The 26590-nt window shown below is 39.7% G+C and overlaps 1 protein-coding gene across 4 annotated transcripts in view; it reads left to right on the top strand.

Annotated features, from left to right (window-relative positions):
* LOC110468846 (SAM and SH3 domain-containing protein 1) overlaps nt 1-26590 on the top strand; it is a 526389-nt gene that overhangs the window by 457479 nt on the left and 42320 nt on the right. For 3 of the 4 annotated variants that reach the window (XM_021527027.3, XM_021527030.3, XM_021527029.2), the window contains exons 3-8: nt 7257-7307; nt 7427-7476; nt 18960-19000; nt 20261-20347; nt 21598-21710; nt 23288-23389. In XM_021527027.3, the coding sequence (XP_021382702.2) occupies nt 7257-7307; nt 7427-7476; nt 18960-19000; nt 20261-20347; nt 21598-21710; nt 23288-23389 (444 nt within the window). The remainder of the gene's footprint in view (nt 1-7256; nt 7308-7426; nt 7477-18959; nt 19001-20260; nt 20348-21597; nt 21711-23287; nt 23390-26590) is intronic. The other variant, XM_021527028.3, reaches the window with a different exon arrangement.

The raw sequence follows: 26590 nt of genomic DNA, 5'->3' as shown, positions 1-26590 counted from the left end.
CCAGCACAAAAGCTTCCATTCATTTGCAGTATAGATCATCTCACATGGATATTGGCATGTAGGCACACAAGTATAGTATCAATACAAATATGATAGTGGACCTGTGTTAGCCTCTGTTTCCATGGTGCATCTGAAGGGATTTATAGCATGGCTATAGAAATTTTCCAAGAGGCATTGGTCTAAGTCTGAGCTTCCCATTCTCCTTCCTTGCCACTTTTCAAAAAGAAAATACTATTTTTGCTGTTCTTGGAAACACTGAAGAGAAATTGAGAAAATGGTAAATAGTTTTAATAGAAATACTATCCAGCTTTGTGTACATGAAAACGAAGACTTAGTAAGATCGGAAAAGTGTTATTTAGAGAATTGGAGAACATCATTCACCCTTAGGAATAGGCAGCCTGAACTTGAAGAGCACATACAAACAAATCAAGACCATTGGAATTCAGAAAGGTTTGCCATAGTCAGCCATGGCTTTCATGGCAAGGAGCTCCTCATCCTTGTTTTCTCATCTTATCAGTGAGTGCTTCACTTCAGAACCACTTGAAATTCCTAGCCCCATAGTTACAGAAAGCAGGCTGCAGGGTGGTGGTGATAGGGACGTGTGGCTCACAGAGGTGCTGCTTTCCTCATTAATTGTGGGTATTTATTCAGGAGCTGATTGAGGCCAAGGTACAGCACACTGCCATTAGCTATCCTTGCCAGAGGGCCAGCACCTGGGCAAGGAATCTGACCAGACTGTTCCTACCCCAAAGTACCCTGTAGCAAACTGTTATTTGCATGTTGGTTTATTCATTTATTTTCTCTCTTCCTTTTGTTGTGCTTTTCCCACAGGACAAAATGCTCTCACTGGGGGAAGTGGTGGCTCTTCCCCAGGCCCATTGTCAGCTCTTGAACAAGAAGGGCCCCATTTGGGCAGTATCCAGTTGGGCTTTACCTCATGACTCCCTTGTCTGTGTCACATCCTGAGTCCTCTGGCTTCACATTTAACCATTCTTGATGTGGTTTGTTTAGAGTTTTTTATTCCGCTGAAACATTACAGCTCTTCCTGATGCCAAAACCACTCTCTCTATCTAAAAGTCCTCCCGGGAAACCTCTGTCTTTCACTGTTTTACAGCATTATTTCACAGAAGTTCTTTTTGGCCTTACCTGTACAATAAAAATGAGTGCTGACTAATGTAAGGATTTTTAGACAAAAGTGGCAGGTCTTACTCATCTTTTTTACACCAGCAAGAGCTCTAGGACAGAGGCAGTTCCTGCCAGCAACAAGAACACTTCAGTATTGTACCGTTTGAGTAACAAGTGTAAAATGCATCAATCAAAGGCCTGCTGTGTCTCAATCACATATTGGCCTTTATATTAATATGGTTTTAGCACAAAGATAGCTGCCATAGTTCTGGGCTTGCTTCATCTTGTGTAGAAAATTGATCAGAAGGTATTTGATTTCTCTGCTGCAGAATGCTGCATTCCTCCTGTATCGACTTTCCTTTCTCTGAAGCCTGTTTCTATTTAGTTGGGTTTTTTTTGGTTTTTTGTTTGTTTTTTTTTTTTTTTTTTGTGTTTATGCCATAATTTTTCTGGACTCTGTTTCTGTTTGTTACAAGTGAATTTATGTCTTAGCACTACCTCACTTTTTATTGTTAAAGGGCTTTACAAAGGCTGCAGTTTCTCTATAATTGCTAATGAATTATGTTTTTCAAAATCATTGTGAAATTTTTTTCAGCCCTGTGGCTCCCAGCCTTAGTGTTGAATGCAGAATGTTTGAGATGGATTAAAAAAAAAAATCCTTCTGCTTTGATTGTTGGCAAATGGGAGAGAGAGGGTCCAGTGTTTGCCCTGAGATGTGTTAGGTTCAATAGATTCTGGTGTTTGCATCAAGCTGAGAGGCAGGATATTTCTTCCCTCTCCAATACTAAAAGCAGTGAGTGCTCCAACACTGTGTTCTCTCTGAAGTGACATTTCATCAGTAGTTAAGCCAAGTGTTTACCTATGTCTGCACTTCTTTATGAGGTATTGAGACACTTGGACTTTAGTTTCATGCTTAGAAGTATTTATTATTTGAAATGCCTTTTTCTTTTTTCTTTTTTCTTTTTTTTTTTTTTTTAACCATCTCTTCTGCTTAACTCATTTCCTCGATCCAGAGTTTTGCTGCTGCAGCAGGATGCTATCATTTAGCATGTGTCAGCTCAGGCTCTAATGTGCAAGAGCAATGGTGCAGAAAAATCTTTCTTCACTGAAACAGCTAAAGGGATGGTCCAGAGGTTGTGGTTTGAAACTCAGAATGAGACTTTAACTAATCTGTACCACTGGAAACTCACTGAATTGTTAGTTTCCTCAAGCACTTACTGAGGTGGTTGACACAGGAATAGACCTTTATTTCTTTATTCTGACCTGTGGCTCATATCTAGTGACTCAGAGGCAATTTCCATTACATACCTGTGCTGTCACTTTACAGGGTCTTCCCTGCTTCTTCCCCAGCATCTTTGCAGAGGCTGAAATACAGTGTGGTGGAGGACTTCAGGCAGAATTACTGTTTTCAAAGTAAATCAAAGTCTTACAAGCCTTCAGTGCTCTGCTGTCTTTCAGATACATCTTTGTTTAATCATTTTAGAAGCTAGACTAGAACATGCAATGCACGTTCAGAGCAAAGAGAGAAAACATTTGTGTTGAATTGTGTTTGGAGAGATGCAGCACATTTGGGGAAAGATTAGCAGAATTATCTAACAGAAGTTGTCTGCTGTATATACCTTATTTACACCTGCTGAAATGGCTTCATAAAATTATTTATACATCTATAAGCTTTTTAGTCATCCCCTTTTTACTTTCCCAGCAGTCATCTGAGTCTCACTTTGCACACTTTCTGTCTGCACAGTGAGATTAATCCTGTCTTGGGATCTGCAGAGGAGTGCTTAAATTTATGATTCAAATGTATATAGCTCCTGTGGCAGAAATTGTCAAGAGGTTCATGAATTTTTCATTAGAAGGGATTAATTCAATTAATACAATTTCCTAAACTAAGTTGTGGTGTGGATCATAGATGTGGCTTAATGGTTAAGTATTTAAAATATGCACATTCCCCCTAGAATGTGTGAGCCAAACCCTGGATAACCAAGTTTCCTTTCAGATGCTCTTGTCTGCTGTGCTTGTGTATTTCAGGAGCAGAAAAGAAATGCCTTCAGACAGGCTGTGATACACCTTTTACCTGTTACATTACATACAGAACTGGTGAACTGAAGTTGTCATGGAAGAAAAAGTCCCTCATGAATTCAAAACCTGCCATTCCAGTCAGGAAAGGGTTTTTCAGCTTCTTTCCCACATATTTTGTGCTTTGTACTTTCTTCCCAGTTGAATTTTTCAGACTTGGCTCATAAATGTTTGCAAAACCGTTTTGAAGATTTTTACGAGGAAAGTAGTATTTAAAACCAAAATCACAATATTTAGAAACCTGCAATAATTTGAAAAGAAAATGTATGCAAATGATCACATAAATTCATTCACAAAGTAGGCAGAAAAAGCTACCTGCGAAGGAAGCTTCTTTCTTGGTCCCTAAGGCAAACAACTAAATGTTTGAAGCGTAAGCTACAAATCCTGCTTGTTAAGCTTACTACGTTTTCTTCCGAAACAAGGGAATTGTAGAAAGCACTTCCCCAACTTGCACTTCTGCACCAGAGCTCCCGAGGTTGCCACTGTGGCTCTGTGGCTGCTCTCTGTGGCATTCATGCTGTGGAAGGGCTGGTGATCCCAGGCAATTCCTGGGCAGCGCAACACCTGGCATCCGTCCCTTCCTCCAGCTGCTGGATCAGAGCTTCTGCCAGGACATCAGGGCCTTGTCCTGCGCCCATCCTCTTAATGGTATTGGCTTTGGATGAAGAAGTAAACAGGAAGGAAGTAGGACTGCAAAGAAATGGGAGAGCAAAAGGTGGGAGAACAAAATCCCTCTGCAAGCTGAGATTGTTTTAGATCAGGTGTAGGTGACTTGGTGGAAGAATACCTACTTTAAATTCACTGGGTTTACTTTTTAAAACTTCCTCCTGGGTTTATTATCAGTATTTCAGATTATGTGCTGTGCTGACCTTGGACCTCAAGGGGAGCTGGACAAGATAATGCTAAGACACTGTTTTCTTTCCGTCTAATGTTCCCTGGGGATTGGATACAATTTATGGACATCTCGGTTTCTTCAGAATCTTCAGATCTTAGTTGCTGGTTTTAATAGTGTATTGGACAAGTTCAATATGCACCAACAGTTTCTGGGTACAGGATAGGTGCCCTGCCTATCCAGAAACCATGCAAGTTAATCAGTCACCTTTGGGAAAGAGTGGATTGTAGCTTAAGGAGTCTGCACTTGTTCAGTTCCTTTCGCAGATCATTGGGTTTCTTCAGAGCACTGTAGCATCTGAATGATAGGAATTTTCTGGGACATCTCAGACAAGCCTTATGGGCACATAAGGCATATGCATAAGTGGAGGGCACTTATCTGGGGCAGCAAGGCTGCTTGCACAGAAGATACCTATTGCTCTGATGCCTGCTTTGTCTAGACAACAGCTCTGGAAAGGCAGGCTATGGATGTCTCTTACTGCAGCCACTGTTTCTGTAAGCCCAGCCTATCCTTGGTTTCATCTTTAAGTTTTGGCTCAAAAGGATGAAAGATGAACTTTAATGAAACTAACCTTTAAAAATATTTTAAGAAAAGATCGTGTAGCGTGCTAGAGAACATGCCAACAGTACAACATTTGCTCAACCTTATAGAATTAGCCTTTGGTAAGAAAGGGCCCTGATCCTGATGGATTAAAGTCAACATAGCCTGTGGATTTTAAAGTGAGGTTTAATGTGAGGTTTAATGGATTTTAACCAAAATAAATAGAATTGCTCGAGGCTGATGAAAGTTCTGTGATCTATGATACAGATCTAAGCCAGAAGTTTAGTTGAAAATACTGTTTCCCCAAGTATTTTCCTTTTGTTTCTTGTGTAAATAGCAATAGAAAAAATACCATTCTGCTGGAAAGGCAGGTAGGAATATTAATCATAACAGTGTAGGACTATCAGGTGTTTTGCATTCCAGCATTGCAAAGTAGTGCACTGGAGGAGAGAGAGGAAAGTTGTCCTTGCTTCTGCCCTCCACAGTCATCTTGTTCTTATGAAACAGGTCCTGCTCTAACAGGGTGACCTTGACATCAAATGAGAAAAAAGAAAGTAAATACAGTCAGGTTTTTTAGGATTTAGTTACATGGGATGCAGCTGACTGTTCAGCTGAGTAGTTTTATGCTGAAAATAGGAACTTTTCATGTAATAGTTGTCTCAGGCTTCATGAGCAACTGCTCAAGAAGTTACACAAATTTACACAAAACAACTACATTTAAAAAATAAAAAACCAAAACACTTGAAGCAAAGCAGCTTTTTATGACAGCAGATAAATATCAGGAACTTGGGATCAGAAGGCCTGTTGGGGACATGGTGGGTTGTCCCTACTGGCATACTGAAACTGTAACATAAAACTGATTAAATGTTCATTTTCTTATCAGTGCAGCAGAGTATGGACAAATGAGGTGCTCATGAATGGCAAGTGTTTGGATCATGGAGCTCATCTTTCCCTCCTGGCAAAGAGCTAGGCAGGGCTTGGAGAGTGTTTGAGGAAGATTCTCAGCAGTGTGCCTGCAGCCTTTTCCAGGTGTAAAACTTAGATTCCATTTTGGCAGAAGTAATGGAGAAAGAGAGGGATGCCTTTTCCCAAGTAGCTAGTTTAATTTCTCTTATCTGTGGACATCTCTGGAATTTCCCTGGCCTTGGTCCAGCTTCTGTTTGACTAGAGGAATCCCATTGGATCTCTCAGTAAGTGAACATGATCGCCTTTTCATGTCCACTTTCACTCAAGGACTTCATTTCCCTTTTTGTGCTACAAAATCAGCAAAAACAGATACGGAGACAATGCATGGTCAGACAAAAATCCCCAGCAGGGCACTGACCTGGTGTCAGCCTCACACATGACATTAGGGGCATGGCCGTGAGCCATCCTGTGCCCTCCCTGGCTCCTGTGGCCAGCAGTGCAAGCTGACTCAGTTGTGTGATGGTAGAGCAGGATCCTTTCTACTCCAGATCTTGCAGATTCCTGAGTGGGTTAGTCCAACACCACCTCATGGCAGTCAGTAGTAAGTTCCGGTTTAGTATTAAAAGGGTGCATTTCCAGAAAATTGTGTCTGATTTTCTTTTTTTTTTTTTTTATTAAATCCCAAGAATGTTTTGTCACCCTCTGTGTAAACAACAAGAATAGGAAGTATAATTTCACAGAGATAAGAGTTTTACATGTAGGCTGAGGAATGCGTGAACAAGAAGTCCTTCAGTACTGAGAAACAAATCCATGTCCTTTTTTTTTATTTTCTTGAAGTGTGTACACCACTGCTTACCCAGCTATGATGAGTAAGTTACAGAATTCACTTTGCAATAACTTCACAAGGGCTAGGGCTGGCTGAGAATAAAGTAGGAATAAGTAGTTTACCCCAAGATTTCATATGTAGATCCACCAACAAAGTGTAGTTCTCAGTACTGATGACTGTATTATCCTTCTCCATTCTAACTGGAGTTTTCCCACTAATTTCAGCTAGACATGTTAATAGTAGCCAACTTTTAAGCAGTTGGCTTGCACTCTTCAATTAGATACCACCAGTGGGACTCCCTCATCTAACTTGAGGTAGCTGAAACCTGTCAGGCAAGTTGTCCTGTGGGAGTTTCTGTGTCTCCCCATCAATGGCAAAGGGAACCTGGATAATAAAGTAGATGGTTATATCCTAGATGTTTGTAGAAAAGTGGTTTGAACTCCATATGTTGACATGCTTCTGTGTGAGAAGCTGGTCTTGATGAAAGGTATCTGCATCTTCTCAGTATTTTTTTCCTCAGAGAATTTTCTTTTAATGCCAGATTTTTCCTGAAGGTGATTTCTTGGAAATTGCACTTGAACTTATCTAACAAATTGTGTGATGATCTAGTGAAAGTAAAACACCCCACTTTCTATTTTGTTTTGAAAACAAAACTATTTTGGCAGCTTTACTTTCTGTCTTCTGCAGTGATAAGTATGAAATTAGCTGTTTTACTGGATTATTTCAGAATTTATTCTGAAAGCAGTTCTTTCTAGAGTAGTTAATGTTTCCTGTATGAACTGTTTTGAAATAGTTCTTGGTTCTGTTACTCTCTTTTCCCTTTTTCTCCCCTTCATATTTCTTCTTTCTGGTATTTTGATATTTCATTAACTTGAGTTTGTTGTATTTTAGGAGAAACCTGATACCAGCCCCACATCTCTACAGCTGCGATCCCAGATTGAGGTAAGCACTTAGAATTTGATCATCAACTTTTATTTGTTTGTTCTTTGATTTGATATCTGCATCAATTGGTAAAAGCTTCTCTAGTGTCTGCTCTCAGTGCTGCATGTTTTCTCTTGCAGGAGTCACTTGGTCTCAGCAGCACCGCATCAACACCTGACACTGAAAGAAAGTAAGTGAAGGCACAGGAAGTGAGAAAGGAGGGAGGGGGAATTTGGTATGTTTTATTTTTCCTTGGAGTAAATTAATTTTAGATTGTACTGATGTACCTAGATTTCAGATCCAGACACCATAAATGAAACCTGTTTTGAAACCTGCTCCTTCTCTTCCTCACTTTTGACCTATTATTTTGGGTTTTTGTGTCAGGGGAGGATTATTGTTTCTCTTTTCTGTGAGCACTTGGGATGTTCATACACCAAGATGACTGGTAGTCATTTCTGAGGAACATCAGTGATTGCACATTCTCTGCAAATTATGCCTGCTTTAAAAATCACTTTCTTTGACCACACCTAAATGCAACCAAAAAAAGACAGGTGACAGGAAGAGAGAGTTACAGACTTCCATCATGTTCCTTTTCCTGTGCACTCCTGAGTTTCTGACTGTGCTTTTGAAGAAGGTGCCAAGGGCATGAAGTCCTTAAAACCAAGCTAAAAGGAGCTTTAATTTTAGCATCCTTAATGAAAACCTCTCTGTGAGGACTGAGAGGGTTTCTGTTTACTGTCACCTCCTGCTGCAATGTGTGTGCTTGTTTTCTGTGCCTCCTTCCTTTGATCCCAAGATCTTGGATCCCTGCTGCTGAGGGTAACGTGCAGCGGTGCATGAAGACAACTGACACTCTATGTCCAACTGCCTGCACTTCCATGGGGTAGTGCCAGCTGGATGAGTACAGAGGGACTACATGGAATTCATTTGTGACGGGACATGCTTTTGTAAGGCTTTTATAGTCCCACATTTGAATATCTTCCAGTGACTCACCACTGGGCAGTAATAGGAAGGTTTCTTGCTTCTGCTAGTTCAGTAGAAGGACTGTCAGTCCTGGAGCAGTCTTTGGTGGATGCAGTGAATGGGACTTTGCTGGGCACTGACCATATAGAAGTCAATTGTATGGCAGTGAACAACTGCTTAATTGTTGCACTATGTTACAAAATAACTTATAGATGTATGTTATGTAAAAGAGGGAAGAAAACTAAAAGAGAGACTTTATTTTCTGACTCCACTATATATAGAATATTAAAAGTGACAGTGGATTGGAGGATGAAATTGTTACTTCTCTAACTATACTGGTTAAACTAACAGTACAAAGAAGAATGTAAAATAATTATTGTTTATATGAACAGTGTGAGAAAGTTCTAGTAGAAATATATAAACATTAGAAGGTATAAAAAATTTTTAGAAGAATTTTAAAACTCTCAAAAGAACAGGGTAACATTTAAGGTCTTCCTTTGAGCTTGTCTGGAAGCTGATTTGTGCTAAAGGTTTAAGAACGTGATATATTGTCTTTTAGAGGTGCCTTCTCTTGCTTCATCACTCAGAGAGAAAAGCAGAGATGGTTTGCTTGAGGTAGATGCTCATTTTCAAAACAGCCTAAGATGGATAAGGTGAATTACCCTGAGTGAATTACCTTAATTCTCACTAACCTGAGATAGATAAGGTGAATTACCTTGGGTGCCATCACTGTCCTCATATTAGATGCTGCTAAAAGAGAAAGGTTTAATACTTTGTGCTTCCAATACTCATATATGGAAAAGAATCTTTGAAGGATACGTGGCTGTCCAAAATTATAATGAAACCAGAAGTGCCAGGTAGATGGGAACTGTAATCTGGGAAGTAAACTTGCAAGGTTATCCTATAATCATACAACTTCTCTCTCAGCCTCGAAGCACTTTACCCATAGGTAAATATCATCATCCCACCTCAGGTAATAATGAGATGAAGCTCTCGTAGGAGGACAGCACAGAACTTGGAAAAAACTCCACTTACGAGTTCTAGCCAGGTTCCTCAATTCTACCACAAATAACTGAGTGAGAAGACAGTATCAGTAAAAATCTCCTGAGTGACTCCTCTGAGACAGGCCATTTATCTCACTTAAAGGAAATTATATTATCTTGGTTCAGATGAAAGGGACATGTGATTTTTACGGACCTTTGAAGAATGGAAGTGTACCATTTGAGGATTTGTGGAATGGTGTATGTGATTAACCTGATCATATATTTGAAATTGGTGCAGGACAGGTTGTGCCAGATACTTGCACAATAAGTACGGCCATGTGACACATGATAATTGGACAAGATTTTGAAAACAATAAATTGTATCTACTCAATACTGTACAAATTATTGAAACCTGAAATTATACAAGTCTGTGCCTATTTGTGACAGCCGGCCATATCAGTGTTGGCTTCACCTCTCTACCTGGAAGACTGAACTGTCACAGAAATCACCCCTTCCAGGGAGGCGGGGTTCATAAAATTGATCTGCAGGAAAAATGTCCAGTTTAAGCCTATCCAATACACCTGTATTTGCTACTTATATGCTGAATTTGATATTTTTCAGGGAAGGATGTTGTGTTGGCCCCAGGGATTTTTGTGGTGTTTAGTATATGTCTTTAATCTGAATTTTCTGCGTGGGCATGCTATTAGACATGGAAGCTTGTGTCTTTGGGGACACAGTTTTTATGTCACTCTCATGCTGCATGAAAGATGGGTGGTAAACCTTCTACAAAACTTCTTTTGTTGTAAGAAGACTAGTTTGCCAAATACGAAACTTGATGCAGATGTACATTGGTTTCTCATATTCACAAAGGATTTGTGGGGCAAAAGGAAAGATTTGTTCAAAACTCGACATGCAGACTTTCATGAGCTGGAAAAAGTGGTTTTTTGAGTACTCTTCCACAAGTAAGAGCTTATCCAAGAACAGTTATAATTCTACATATTGAAAATACAAATGTTTTCCTAGGGTGAAGTTGCTTCTGGTCTGGTGTTCTGAGCAGGTTGCTTTAGAAAATAAGTGCAGTGCCAAGAAAAAAAATCTCTACGAAAATAAGGAGGCAGCAAATGTCTGGCTGGAATATGGTCACCCTCAGTAGCACCCTCACCCGGCACTGCTGCCTGCACACCCTACAGCTTAATGCTACCCAAGTCTAAAGTTTTAAAATAACACATCTGGATGGTTGTTTAATTTGCTAGAGTTTAGACATTCCAGACAGAAAGAAGCTTTGAGGGAAGTTGGGAAGAGCAATGTTTGCTTTAACCTGGTTTGGTTTTCCTTTTCTGTGCTGCTCAGCTGGAAGAGAGAGCCCAACAGGCTCCACTGTATGCCACACTGAAAATAGATTAACCTTGGTGGTCTGTGGTAGGAAAAAATTCTGTTTGTGTGGACAAGAAGTGTATGTTCAGTCTTGCCTTGAATCTTACTAACCCTGCTGCCCAGTCTGCTGTAAAGTCAGTGCAGAATTAGTCAGTGCCCTCAGTCCATCAAGTTGCTCAACAAGTATCTGTCTAGTGAGTGATGTGCTCTAACATAGATGAGCAGAAGCAGAGTTTGTAGGCAGGCAGAAGGGATTAAATGAGCCTGGAGGCAGAAATGTTTGTCACTTCGAGTCATTGTCGTCACCCCCCCACTCCCCACCCCCAAGGCATTTGGGGCAATACTACCTTCCCCTGTTGCTAGCAACACTGTTCCTGTTAATTAGCTGAAGCTACAAAAGACTGCATATGTGAACCTGCTCAGTGCATTTTATGTGCCCTACCAAATATGCCTTTGTTTGATTGGTTCTGACAAAGAAAGAAAAATCTTCACTCAGAGGCAAAAGCCTCTGAGATTTATGTGAGTAACAGCAAGGGTACTGATGTGGCCTGAAAAGCTAGCCATAAACAACAGAAAACAAAGTCGTGTTTGTTCAAGCTTTGCTTCACAACTGCTCTGGTTTTTAGCCTTACTGTATGGAGTTCCTTCTGTAATTTGAAACAGTTTGCCAGGTTTCTAAGTTATGTCATATTCAGCAACTAATGCAGAACATGGAATGAGGTGTTTGTACCTTTCTTCTCTGAATAATAAATTTCACTTCCCTCTACCCTTTCCAAGATTTCCATCTTTTAATCTGCAGTCTTGCTGACAGTTATGGTGCTAGTGTAACTTTGCTGTTTCTCAGTGTGCCTTCAGTAAAGTGGCAACAGCATCTTTAACAGTGATATTATTAATTTTAAACAAAAATCTCCCTAGAGCCACAGGTGCTTCTATACAGACACATTGACATCTGCTTTTGCTGGAAGAATCATTAGTGTAGAAAACACGCAGTAAATGTGTTCTTCAGCAATTACTGTTACATCTCTGACCCCATACCATGTTCATCTGGGGATGTATTGTATATACAATTCCTATTATTTCGAAGAGATGGCAACACCCCAAGGATGTTTACTCAGATAAAGGACTGAGCAGGGTTTTCTCATAATTGTAAACAGAGCACTTAAACAATGTTACCAGCTTTTAGCCTGTTCCCATTTTTGAGCATTCAAGTCTACATGACAGACTGATGAGCTCTGCATGTTTGCCAGGAAATCCAGGTTAAACCCAGTCCCCTGAACTCAGGCTTCTGCATCCTGACTCTCATCCTGTTTTTAGAAAAACTGGGGGGATGTTGCAGAAAGGAAGTTGTGTGTTTTCCCTCTTTGGAAATAGATCTGTTTGCTGTCACTGTTTGCTCCATCAGCCTGTGTTTCAGATGTGGTGTATCTGAGATCTGCTGGGAAAGAAAAGGAAGTGGGTGAGAGACTCAGGAGCACTGCATACAAATAGGATGAGGTACAGACATTCCTATAAGGCGAATATTTTTCTTAAGAGTTGCTAGAGAAGGGAAGGATGAAAACAATGTATATGCTAAGAGTTGTGCCATGTATCTGATGTTTCAGTCATTCCCACTACTTTTGTGTGGCAGTTATGAATTGTCACCTCCTGTGTGGATCACCTGTGCTTTCTTGAACTGTACCACTCAGGTGCACTTCTGACCAGTAAATGGTCACCCTTCGTATCAAGTGCCACGACTCATCCGGCTGTACTCCTCACACTGTGGCTCAGTACAGTTTAAACATTCTTGACCCTGTGATACTCAAGACCTAAATCTGAGACTCTGCCAGAGGAGGGAACTGGCCAGACACAGACAGAAGGATAAAAGCAGGCATGTGTGGGGTGCAGGTGACACAGGGCAGCATTGCTCAGGGGCTTTGCATTCCCCCGGCGTGGGGGAGCTGCTGTGCCTCTGGCAGCTGCACCTCAGCTCCCTACTTCAGCTGCTCCTGAGGGTGAATGGCTGTCACCCTGCGTGTGTGCAGGATGTACCGAGCCACTATGCCTTCCATTCATACAGTTGGGCCAGGTCTCTTCTGGTGGCTTGTTGGGAATGTCACGGCAGGGGCTGTAGGCTCCTCGGGCATGAATGGCTTTCTCCGAGGTTGTTAGCAGGCAAGCAGTGAGGCCACAGCACAAGTGGCTGCTGTCTGCATTGAATCTGTTGTCACTGCAGGAGACATGATTGACTGAATCTGTTTTTAAGAATTTTTTGCAATGAATTTGCCACAGTACAGCCATTCCAGTGTCCCGTGGTATAAACTGGAACTCTGTATCAGCCTAAGGCTGGGAGAGAACCTGCATTTCAGTGTTCCTGTTTTCCACAGTGGTTTTCAGTGTAAGCTGCAGAAAGGTTCATCCAAGCCTCAATTCTGCCCCCTTTGGTACACTCATCTACTGGCCTTTGCCAGTGGTTTTTAACAATTGATTCCCCAGTCTTCTTTTCCTGCAGCATCCAAACTGTAGGTCAAGATTTGAATGCAGGAGGTTATTATATCATCACTCCAGGTCATGGATAGGGGGGTTTTAATTCTATCAGTTTAGATTCTGGCAACTTCTTAGAGTGCCCAGATTAATTCTGGCAGGTATTTGTAAGCTCATCTTCAAAGAGGAGTGCACGTCTGAAAGAGGATGTAAGGCAGAGACAGGGCAGAAACTGAGAAGAACAAAGCAAAAAACAAACAAATCCCCCAAACTGAGGTAGCTAAAGGCTGCACTTAATTGCTAAGAGAATAAATTCTTCCTTTTGCATAGTTTAAAAATGGAAAAGAATATTGGAAGAAGAAGTAAGAGCTTTTTTTACTTGAGATGTTTTAACTTAAGATTCATTTTTTTATACCCTGTCCTTGCAGGAATTGAAAAAAATCAGTGAATGTGTATGGCCCTGTTTTCACTTGTTTGAGGCTTGATTTAGTCAAAGGCAAATTATTCATGCTGCCTTTAAACAGCCTCCTCAAGAGAAGTAGGGCAGGAAACTCCCACAATAACCCACACAATGGGAGTGAGAGGCCAGCCAAACGCTGCCTGGGACACGTGAGGAGGGAAACCAGTGCTCCTTTGAGCAGCTGGAAGATTTCAAGCCTGGTAATTTCGTACAAGGAAGTATGAAGGGCACATTTCACAAGAAAGTCTGACTTGTCACAGCGAGTTGAGATGGCACGGAGTGAGCAATAGACAGAGGAGGGAAGCATTGCCTGCAGCGCTGGGCCCGGCTCTTTGCTCTCAAGGAGTTTTTAGCTGGCAATTATCTGCCCCCTGGCTGGGAGCAAGTATTCTGTTATTAAATCCATGGCCTACCCCCATCTGCCTGCTGCCAGACCATGGACCGAGCCCACGGGACCAGTGCGGTGGCTTCCATGCTGGTGATGCTACAGAGTACACATACAAACGCACGGCCCACAAGCAGCTCAGTGTTTGTTTCCACTGAGAAAGTTTTGACCTGCTTAAAGAGCCATTGCTATGGAAACCTAATGAGAAGATAATTGAATGAAACCTTTTTGCTTTCCATCCCTTTCTCACACTGGTGCCAGCAAGGTCAGAACCTTGCAGGCCTCCTTTCTCTTCAGGTTCATGCAAATTTGATAAAAATACTAAAGGCCCATTTTCTTCCCTGTGCCAGCGCCAGTTAGATAAATTACCTTGTATTCAGTCAGGAGCAGTTACAAGTCTGTCAGTTTTTCATACTAATTATGTAAGTGGGCCATTTCTAATGCACACAGATAACCAAATGGCTTTTCAGCAGAGCCAGCATGGGTTTTGCATTGGTTTATCACTGCTCTGAATATGCGTAAATTTCGTATACTAAAAATCCCATCTAAAGCATTTTCCAAAGAGTACTATAAATAATCATTGGTAAGGAATGAGAGGGGCGCTATCAGTTTATCGAAGATGGTAACAGTAGTGGTTTCATCATCATATGCTGCTATGCACCTGTGGATTTTATGGCCCATAAATGAGACACAGACATTTGTTGAAGCACATGTGCATTTAAAATATAAATGCCCATCATTCTCAGTTCCCATATTTTTTCTGAGAATGATGAGATTTCAAAAATCAACAGGCACATTCATGAAAGTGCGTGGTGTCATTTGTTTATTTTCCCAGTTCTGTGGAGTACCAGCACATTCCCGGGGCACGTGTCTCTTGTAGTGTCAGCCACTCTCTGTGAAAGATTAGCCTCAGTGTTTTTCTGTCTGAGATTAGAATAGTTGAGAGTTAACTGGAAAGCTGTAGCCTAGTTAAAACCAATCTTAATAATCAGACAGGCTTAGTTGGCTTATGACCCAAATGTGTGTATTGGGTCTTCCTTGCACACCAAGTTTTGGAGACCACCTCTAGGTTTCAAAGGTATTGCTTAAGTGTAACAGTGTTATCCCCACTGCACCACTTTTATGGAAAGATAGATTCAGAGACCATTTTAGATGTCAGGTTTTGACATTGCTCTTACAAAGCCCCCAGACTGCAAAACAAGAACCAAAAGTGCCCTCCAGAGGCAATCCTTATGACAGTGTCTGGTCTGGTCTGTTTAAGATGTCTGGTCTGGTCTCTTTATCTTTCAAGCAGCCTCCTGTAAAAGCAGTTATATAAGTTTTTTGAGGTTTTTTTTGTTTTCCTTTTCTCTACCTACTGTTGGCAGTTTGTCCAAATAGGAAAAGCTACCTTCTCTTTTCTACTTTTTTTCCAGCATGTGTCTGTTCCTGTGCCTGATTTATTTATAGACAGTAAGTTAATCTTCTTGCAGCTCTCCAATTTGACAGACAAAACTTCTCTAGCTTTCTTTTTTAAGATCAGCTGTCCAGTTCCCTGTCTATTCAAAAAACTTTCTCTATACCACATCTAGTTTGAATTTATCTTTCTTGAGCATGAATAATGGTTGTACAGCCATTCCCATATATATTTGTTCTTTATATTCTTTGTACTGCCGTTGGAATTTCCATCCTTATGCTTTTTAGGATTAATATGTAGATTTTTTTCTCAGCCATCCTTTTCCACCTGGTATCCCCAGGTACTCTGTCATTTGCAAACCACCAGCATTTGAAAGACTGACTTTTGTGTCCATCTTATTTGTATACTTGAACACTTTAATGTTGAAAGTAAACTCATTTCTGTTAATCCAGTCTTTCTAATCAGCGAGTGCCTGGTCCAGGTTCTCTGCTCCAGCTGTTGCTACTAATTTTTTTGTCACTGATCACTGAGTGGCCTGATGTAGTTTACTAAATTCTCTTCAAACCCGTCAACTTTCTAAGGCAGTAATATTTGAGTCCTCTCAAAAGCAGCTCCATTTCTGTTTTGGGTTTTGTGAGGTTTTTTCCTCATTTGTTTATTTCAGGCTTTGGCTCGAAGAGGCACAATGTACTGGCTTAGAGATGGCTTTGGATTTGTGAGACTAAAGAATTATAGTTTTGACCCCATCTCCTGCCCACTTCCAGAGATTATGGGTTGATAAGAAAGTACTCCTTCCCTCTGGCTGTAAATCTTGTTTTGTTCCTTGTTGTGTGAACATATACCCATACATTTCTTGTGTTTTATGCAGTGGCAGTACATTTCATGTGAAAGCTTGCTAATGAAGTTGTACATCAGACCACAACAAAAATGAAGGCCTCCATGGTGGAGTAATGGCATTTGGCTCTCTTTCAGACACACAGTGCTGAAACTTCTGCCAAGTGTCACTGCATCATTAACTTTCAGTACAAGTTATCAGTCTATGAATGGAAGAGCACAAATCAGTTTCAGTGCACGTTCACAGAAGCGCTGCAGATTTAACAGAATAAGGGAGTGTAATTTGCAAATCAAACATACAGCGACACCAAGGTGGTCTGGAATTTTTCACCAGACATCTAGGAAGTAAAATGCTTGATTGATTTCAGTGAGGATTTTTAAGCATCAGAATTGTCGGGTAGAACTAAAAAACAAGTGCCTTATCAGGCACTATGTGGTAAGTTTTGTTGGCATTTCCATCTCTTCAGAGCAGCTGTTAGCATTTTCAAGGTCAGCCCAGTCATGGAAGATTTCCTCTTGAAGGAATGCGTGAAATGATAATTGGAATTTGCATTCTCTGATGAAACTCAGCATAGTTCTTAAATCAGTTATAAATGAGAAGATGGTCTGCTTGCTGTGGATCCTGCTTTTCTCCTCAACCTCTCTGGTGTCAGATGTTTGCTCCTACTGCCCTTCCCTTTCTTTGGAGGCCAGTTTATGGTGAGTTGGTGGCCTCAGGCTCACTCATACTGAACAGATGTCCACATCACAAATGTTGCTGCTACACCTGCTGCTTCCTTGCATCGTTTTTGGCAACTGTGCAAGAGAAGAAAAGGATTAAAATGGATTTGGAGGCCACAGAGTACAAGAGACTGCCTCTCCACTTTAAGGGTGATTTCACTAGTGAGGCAGAGTTCTGATAATGAGCAGATTTTATTTTCTAAGGATGGTGATTTGGTATTTCATGGATACTAAATTCATTTAAAATAAATTGAATAACTGCTTGATGGGTGGAGTCCATGCTCATCTGCAAAACATGTAGCGGATTAATTCTGTCAGTTCCAACAGAGTTTGGTTTTCATAAAAAGAAAAATCTCCATTACAACTCCACGTACTTTTTAAATCTGATTTATCTTTATTTAGAAAAATACTTACGGACAACTTTACTTTGAAGTGTCTGGATTGATTTCTGGCCCTCTTGAAAGGCTTTTTATGGAAATTTTTATCCAGAAAGTATGGGATTTGTATTTTTCACCTTTTCACCGGGCTTCTTAAAAATTAAGCATCTGGTGGCATATTACTGACTTTTCCCCTTCAAGAGTAAACAGCCAGGAAGACACTAAATGTCTCCCTCCTCCTGGTACACTAAAAATTTGGAGTTTGTTTGCATCAATTAGTTTGCAGTTTGTGCTGGATTAAATTTCTGAGCAGTCTTGAGTTTTAAAAGAGGTCGTATTTCAGAGCTTCACTTTTGCCACACCCTCCTTGTCTAGATTAATTACTGAATCACACTGAAACTTCGTACTGTCTCGTTTCCCCTTTAATGATACCTTTGTAAATTGATGCGCATGTGTTTCCTGCTTATAAGATGTTGGCCAGTAATTGCTTGTGTCTTCTGAACGCCGACCTGGCTTGAACTGTAATTTCCCTTCAAGTGGTTTAGTGAATTGATCAGAAACTCTTTATTGCCCTCTGCTGGGGGTCTGAGAGAGCTAAAGGAGCCCGGCAGACATTGTGCGTGGACAGCAAGAGTGTGTCGTGTGTGTGTTGTTACATGGCCTCATTCAGGGAACGATTTGGCTTTCGGGCTCCTTGGTACTGGGCACAGCCAGCACATCGGGACATTGGCGTGTCACGGGGCCGAGCCTGCAGCAAAGACACTGCAGTGGTGCTTTGCACATGGAGCCTCCTGCAAAGCCCTTGATGCTTGCAGAAGTCGTTTCACTGCCTTGCTGCGGTGTGGTTAAATGGCAATTCCCACAGGAAGGCTTCAAAGAATAATGCAAGGTTTGGTAATTTCTATTAGCTCCATTTATGCACACAGAGTACAAAAGGCAGTGAAGCGGGGTGATGTCGTCTCATCAGAGATCCCACAATGAGTTGGCACTGACTTACAATCCATTCTGAAAAGCTGGTTCAGTGAACATAAAGACCAAGAACAAAAGATATACTTGATATTTCAGTGGGTTGTTTGTAAAGCCCATATTCTAGACTTGGCTAAGTGTCTCCAGCTAGCTTTTGAGGAAGCACACAGAAGGGATTTGGGAGAAAGAAGCTGTAGTCTCCAGTCAGTTATGGTTGTACTATACAGGGTCTGGACAAACTTTTTCCGCTTTGTCTTTAAATCTCTACTACTGTCTTCCATATGGTGGTTTCTGGTGATGTAATGAGCACATACTTATACAGATTGTCAGATTAAAACCAAATAGGTTGAAAACTGATGTACAGCTAAACAAGTGCAGCATCCCAATTCTACAGTTTTTAAGGCAACAAAATTACTGTTTTGCAAATGAAAGTGGGCAAACTATGTGAATAAATGTTTTTCTGAGGAATCCTTGGACTGAGGAATCCTTGGACTCCTTTGCCTGAACTGTTGGTTTCTGTCAGTATATATTTTTCTATGCTGGTCACAAAAGGTACATTTCAGAAGGAAACTCAGTTACTGTGGTCAGACCAGTAGGTTCAGTTTTCGTTTCCAACTTGCTGTGTTCGGGAGAAAAGGGAAGAGAAAACAGCTCATGATATATTGTTTGGAAACTATAATTTACTGTAACCAGACAACTCCCCTGAAATGTGAAAAGCCTGCATCAATAAGTCCATTTCTCTTTTGTGTCCTAGGCTCTCCATTCATAAATCAAGTTCAGAAGAAGGCTCTGTAGGTCAGTATATTTCATTTTATTTGATACTCCAATGGAATTCTTAAGCAGCTTTTGAGTTTTGCTTGTGCTGGGATGTGAAGAGCTGGCAGAAGTCAGCAACATTTGTGTGGGTGAAGGGCTAGTCTCAGCAGCTTTCAGTTTGATGCTGAGTGTCTCAGTGATCACTAAAACTGCCCAGCCAGCATTTTCATGTGATAAATATGCATCTTTGGACTTGTTATATTGAATTGAAAATGTTTGCATGTTAGATCACTGCTAGCCTGTCCTTTTGTATTCCAAAAATTACCACCAGTAAATAATGGGAGTTCTTTGTTATTTTTGTTTGTGTCATGCCAACATCTCTCGTTGTTTCTGAAATTGCTTATTGGAAAAGAAAGATGAATTTGGGAGATTTTTCTTCTTTGTTTGCTTTTATTGCTGTTCTAGGGCCAAATCCACACAGTCTAAACTTAAGCAGTATTTCAGATAGTCAGGAAGCTCAGCTCTAGGTCATCCAGGGCAAGATCTTAAATACTAATAGCTCTTTGTCAGTAGCATTTCTGCCAGATCAGGCACAGTGTGTTCATTTGTAGGTGACATAAACTTTATAGTATGCACCCTGGTTAATTCAACAGAACACAGATATATATGCCCTACCTTGAGCTAGGTCCCATTTTTCTTTCTATAGCAAATCTTTGAGGTCATCAATCCATATGGAAATCTGTTCCTTGTGGGCATGGAGACCCAGCCTTGTACAGTCCACATACAGAGAGCAAGAGTCAGGTGTAGCTGATGATCTCATGCTAAGTAGCAGAACATGTGTGTGTATATCTTAATTATTTCATTTCTTGATAGGTATGCACAGATATACTAGAAAATCACTTTTCTGGGCTGTGGCTTAGGCTGCATAATTTTGATTCAGTTAAAGAGATTAAACCAACAAAATACTTAAAAAACACTTCCCAACTTGACATTAACAACTCAGCAGACATCAAAATCAATGTAAAATATTTTCTATTTATGATTAAAAATATTTAAGTTACTGGCTTATTTCATTCCTCTATAGCATTGGCAGTTATAAAAGAATGTGCATTGCCCTGAAATAGCTACATCAACATAGTTCTAGTGTGAATAACCAGAAAATTTGAGGGTTTTTTATTCTTGTTTCTGATTTTAAAATGCAATGTAATGTTTAAAAGCTTCTCTAGAATTTACTAACTAGTGTTTCTTTCTAATTTTTTTTCCCTTTCCCCTCATCCTCCCACTCCACTTTCCTTTTAGGGAAAGCAGACTGGAAAAAGAAAAATAAGTTTTTTTGGCAGAATTTCCGAAAAAACCAGAAAGGACTAATGAGGCAGACTTCAAAAGGTAAAGCTTTTTCAATAGTGCACATCCTATCCTATAAAATGTAAGGAGCCAGCATCACAAAGGAATAAAAAGCATTTGTAATAGTGTGGCAGCTGGGGTCTGTGGCTCTGGAAGTGTTACAAGTTTGGTTCATCATGACAGTGCTCAGAATGCCAAGTCAAATTCTTGAGGCTGCAGAGATGAGGCTGGGCTGCCTTTGGTCCTGACTGTCAGTGATGGCACACATGTGAAGTGATGCAGCTAATATATAAAATAATACGTGTACCTAAACAAAATGCTTGATTTTTTTCCCTAGTCCCAACTTGATAAGAGAAATACTGTCCTGCTTGAATTAGAAGGATATTTCTCCTTTCTTTGGCATTTTGTTATTTTGACCTGTTTGCTTTAGGCTTGAATCCCGCCTGTCATTGTAGAAGATACTACAAGAAGAAGCAGTAAAAGTGTCTCTGGTGATCAGTGCAAATGTAGGATTGATCCCACTTAAACCAAGGTGTCTTTCTCTAGTTCTTCTGCAAAAGATGCAGCTGTGGATTGCATTAAGTATTTCTTTTCACACAGAAAATTTCTCTTTCCCCATGTGTATCTGTTAGCTTCTTATGTTGCAAACAGATGTTTCTCTCTGTGTTCAGGTAGATTGTGCAAGATGACAAAAGCCCATTTAGTAGGTCCAAAAGGGACACACTTGCACTTAAATGTGGGTCCTTGCTGGTTCTTGAGGCAAGTCCTGTCTGTGCTGATGTGCCAAGCACATACCAGAAGGAGAAGTAGTTGAGAGTGCAATACATCTGGCACTGTGTGGGTGATTAGTTTGGAAAGATCACAAGCAGTGGCCAGTTCACAGCAGAGAGCTGCAGGGGCCAAACACACCATTCCTAAACAGGCAAGTTCTGACAGCTGATTCCGGTATTCCTCAGGGCTGAGAGTGCTTGACTTTTCCCGCATTAGCACCTCCTCTTTTAATTCTTGTCTTTCAGGGTCAATAGCCATGTGATGATGGTCAGTTTTTATTTCTCCTTTTCGTGCTTGCTTGCTTTCAGTATCAAAGTAGAATTCATTTTTTAGTTCTAAATTACTTCCTTTTATTGCTCAGTTACTTCAAAATCATTCTGCTCTTTGAAATCATACCACGAGCCTGCTCTGGGGAGGGTCTGTTTCTGACCAGCCAGATTTGAGAGCACTGGGTAAAATGCAGTTTCAATGTACCCAGCCCTGTGCATGTGCTTAAAATATTTGTGCTTTTTTTTGTGCAGGAGAGGATGTCGGTTATGTGGCCAGTGAGATCACAATGAGTGATGAGGAACGGATCCAGCTGATGATGATGGTGAAAGAGAAGATGATCACCATTGAGGAAGCACTTGCTAGGGTATGATATGTGCATACTTCAATCTTCTTGACAAACATATTTTAGAATGTAGGATGTATCAGTCTGGAGTTTTGCTTCATTCACAAAACATAGGAGAAGGTGGAGAAAGTCTGCCTGTTTGCCCCATTGCAATGGTAGCATAAATTAGACAGTAATTCCTTTGTTTATTGGGAAAAGTGAGATTTAGCTCAATGAGAAATGGATGGATATAGTAAATTGAGTCTTAAAAGCATTGCTTCTCTCCAGTAACAATACAAGGTGCTAATCAGAGAAAAGATTAAGTGCAGACTTTTTCATTGCAGCTGTCTAAATTGAGGGAGAAGAATCTCTCTGACTTGTACTAGCTCTTATTTATTATGTTCATAGGTTTAAGTACCAATAGAAATGCTTCAGGTTTTGCTGAGCTTGCCTTACTCAATTCAAAACACATATATGTCTTACTATTTTCCTTTAAGCTAAAATTTTTCATGCTTATTTCTTAGCCAAAAAGGTGATGTTTTACTTTAATAACATTCAAAAAACCATATTCAGCCATTTTTAGCATATATCATTATGTCAAATGTACAACACAGGGTTTTTTGGTTTTTTTTATACTTAAGGTGGCTGTCACAAGTGTTTCTTTACAAACTCTTAAGTGTTAATAAGCCACAAGAAAAAGAACGTCTTTTAGTTCTTAATAAAGTATTGCATTTGTGCAGCAATAGGGCCAGGGTTTTAATTGCCACAACCTTTGTGTAGAATTCTCTGATGGAACACAGGATTTTTTTGTACGTCCTCCATTAGAGAAAACATCATTTAGATTAGTTAGCAGTCAGATAAATATCTTTACTGATATACTACATCATGAAATAGATTATTGTAGAATATAAATTTATGTTATAGTCTAAAGAAAATATTGCTTTTCTGGAAATCATACAATGAAAAAAATGCAAGATTTTAAAATTACTGTGTTGGAATATTGAGAATTCTTTTTCTTCTCTGCTGTTAGTTTTGTGGGGTGAAAGGGTAGTACCTAATCTGATATTTCATATGTGGACTGGTAGATTTTCCCTCTAGTGGTCTGAGCTACTAGCAACAGCCTTGTTTTTTTAAAATGCCAGTTCTTGATCCTTACAGCGCTTTGACTCCTGTAATATTGGTTTTATCTGAAGCCTTTTATTGAACAATGGGAGAGATTATTTTTTTTTAATTACAGAGGATGGTTCCTAGTCTTTACTGCAGATAATTTTCTTTATGAAGGAAATTGGCAAGTCATTGTGATTTAGTCTGTCCACTGTAAACTCTGCCTCTGAGATGGGGACATGTAATTTATGTTTTACCAACAATAGGTAATCAAATGCCAGTATTTACAGATAATTTCCTTCTAAGAAAAAAAACCCCAGCAATTAATTTTTAATACTTCTGGTTGTTGGACAGTTTATTTTGAATAAGTGAGTCATGCAGTGGAAAAATTCAGATTTCCCCAGATCCACAATGATACATGGGGAAAAAAAATGAAATCACATTAACTCTTACGATATTAATGAAGCTTGATCTCTCCTTGTCACTGAAAAATGTTCTGTCTTTTCAAATTTCAGTTGAAAGAATATGAAGCCCAGCACAGGCAATCAAGCACTGTAGATGCTACAGAATGGCCTGATGGTTCTTACTCGACACTTGATGGGTCTTCCAATTGTAATGTAAGTACTGTCATTGTGATATAGCTCCCCAGTGTCATTTAATATTTAAATTCTTTCATTGAAGTACTGAAATATCCTGATTTACCTGGCAATTTCCTTAATGGCAAATACATCACTGACCTTGTGCTGCTCTGTTCTGTCTGCAGAGAATCTTTAACTTGCATTTTAAATCTTCAAAAGCTGTTGTCATAGACTTCAACAGTCTTCCTGTATAATTTCTCTCTCTCTTTTTTTTAATCTCACCCATTTGTCCCTGAGCTTTTGAAGCACAAGTTGGCCCAGGCAAAAATCCCCTTGTTTCAAAATGCACAGGAAAGGGCTTTTAGGTCATTTAGAGGGAAGTTGTTGATTCACCAGTAGAGTTTCTCAGGCTTTTCTAACCCTTGTTGATACATTCTAGATGAGGATCTGGCTAAGTCTTAGCTGTCTGCTGCCTTCAAACACTTCTGTCTCTGCATTTGCAAACTCACAGCCCAGAGTTTGTGGCTTTTGTCAGATCCATAAACAGTAAGGCAGCTTTCCTCCATTTTTTTTTTTTTTGCTTCTGAGCTGTTTAACTTCTGTTGCTTTTATGGGCACCAGACAGTCTTTGTGTTATGCCATACTGAATTAATTAATTTTTCCTTCCAGATATCTTCATTTTTACTGAGTAGTTTATTCCACTTCAGTTCTCACATTGGAAGTTCACAGATAAATCTTAGAGAAGAACACATTTGACTGTCAAATTCAAGCTCTTTGTAACCCATATAATTGAATCATAGGCTTTTGAGACGATTGGTTGATTTATTTATTTTATTGTCAATGGAATTTCCTGCTAACTGCAGCAGCCAGTTAGCTCCTCCTTCCTAAATGAAAAAAGGAATGCAATGTCGTTTTATGAGATGTTTAACATATTTGGTGGCAGAGAAAGATTTTGTTGTGTTCAAAAAAAATATGCCCATCTTTAGTTACACTGGAGCAGAGGGGAACTGATGTTGCCTTATACTCTGTTGTGATATATCAAAAATATGCAAAGAATAGAGAAGGAAGGATCCTGACTCTCCTGAACTCATTGTTTAGCCAGCTGAAAGATGTTGGATCTTTCCTCATTAGTATTTATAGCTTGAACTTTCCCTTCTTTTAAGGCTTTTGTCCAGGGTACCTATAGCATAAGCCCCTCAAAACTCACATTACCATGGTCAAATCTCAGAAGGATAATGAATTTATCTCTTAAATCCATTGCTAGTGTTTTACACTTGTGTTGAATTACTGAAAGCTGTGTGTATCTCTTGAGGACTGAATATGATTCAGTATTTCTGCCCTAATGGAATGACCTGGCACCTTTTCTCTAAAGTTGTTTTCCAAAGCCATCTTTGCTCTTTGAGCCAACAGTTCGGTTGCCTCTCTCTGCTGTTCTGGTAGGATTTGAACCAAATTTCTGCTAACTTCGGTGGGGGATCCCTATTCAATCACTGTAGATAATTCTCAATATTTTTGCCCTCACTCCTGATTTTTGTCCCGGTTGCGTTTAACAGAAGTTGTGAAACTGCTTGCCTTCAAGGGAAGAGGATCATCTATAGAAATGAAAGTTCAAAACTCAGCTTGGCTTTATTTTTTGTGGACAAAAATGAAACTGAGGTTAACTGGGGTGAAAGACTTCAGTCTGTAATTGACAAAAAGGAAAAACAAACAAAGAAAAGTATCAGATATGTCTAGAGATAGGATTTGTGTTCACTCTGACTTTTTTGCCAAAGGACTTCTCTACTAATCTGAAATGACCAGCTTTTGAGGCATGCAAAGATGATTCTGTTTTCAAGCCCTTTCTTTCCTAAATGGTTTGAGTTTCAGTGCTGTTTGTGTGATTTGTACTCTGATTATTTGGAACCTTGACTTAAAATTACCCTACTCATTTTATATAGGCCATGAAGCACAGATGGTTTTCCATATATTAAAAATATATGTCTTATGCTTAAACTCAGAAAGTAATTGAAAATACAAGTCCCTGAACTAAACATTTCTGCTTTGAATTTTAAGTCCTTGGGCAATGGTTCTTTTGCTTCTGTTTGCTTTTTAAACTTATTTATTTTTCAGTTTCACAGACAAGTTGTTACTAAGCAGTTTTTAATGAAACAATGTGATCATTTTGTAAACAAAACAGAAACAAGTTAGAATCTAAGCAATGAGAGAATCTAAAAATGAAGGCAGAATGTCTGGAGTGTTCTAAGGTTTTAAGTAATCCTTTCCTTTCAAGTCAGCTGTGCCCACAGCATACAAATAATATCTAAAATGCATATATCATAAGTTATTGTTTTCCTTTTTAGAAAAAGACTACTTTTTTAAAAAAAGCTTTAATAGTTGTCATGTTTATGACTAACATAACTGGTGTTGATTTAAAGATTCTTATTTTAAAGATTGATTTGAGGATTCTGTTTTCCAGGTTCTCCTCTTTTAAATTACTCTACCAGGAAATGGAAACTTGCATTTCATACCCTTAACAAAACTAAACCCTAAAGATGAATCACAAAGGAATGAGGAGTAGAAAGGTCATTGCTGTGCTCTTAATTGTATGTCCTGTTTGTTTGTTCTTAAGAAACAAATAAACAAACAAAAGCCTTGCCAAGCCAGTAGGTGACCTGGTTTTTTTCCATTATGGAGTAATTAGTAGCATTCAGTCTCACTGCTGTGGTCCCCCTGTTTCACAACAAAATATGTGTGTTCTTTATTTGCTAATGTGGGTATGCAGTTGAAACTGTTTTTCTTTTCAGTCAGATGTATTAAAGCTCTAAAATACCTCATGATTTTCTTACAAATTTATTTCTGAATATTTACGTTTCATCTCTGTTGCAATGAAGGCAGTTCACATTAACACTAGACAAGCTTTCATTGCCTTGTGCCAGGCATTGGGGTGTAAAGCAGGTGCAGATTACAAATGGATCCCTTTCTGGGTTGTAGATAAGGCCTTGTTTGTCCTCAGGAGTCAGAAAGTCCAGGGAAAGAGAGGACTTCAAAATTGTATCACATTCTTTCTTTACACTGAGGTGCCTTTTATGCTTCCTAAAGATAGAAGAGCATTTGATAACTTTTGGGGGCTGACATTCTCAGTTCATCTAAAATAGAGCTGCTTCATCCTCAGAGCCCTTGCTGGTATGGCACCAGCCCAGCCTGGAGAACCAGCACAAGGAGAAGTCAGTATGTTCAGTGTGTCAATCAGTTTCTTTCCTT

The sequence above is a fragment of the Lonchura striata genome, chromosome 3 (assembly GCF_046129695.1).
Source record: "Lonchura striata isolate bLonStr1 chromosome 3, bLonStr1.mat, whole genome shotgun sequence".
Taxonomy (NCBI): Eukaryota; Metazoa; Chordata; class Aves; order Passeriformes; family Estrildidae; genus Lonchura; species Lonchura striata.
This window is presented reverse-complemented; position numbering and strand designations above follow the sequence as displayed.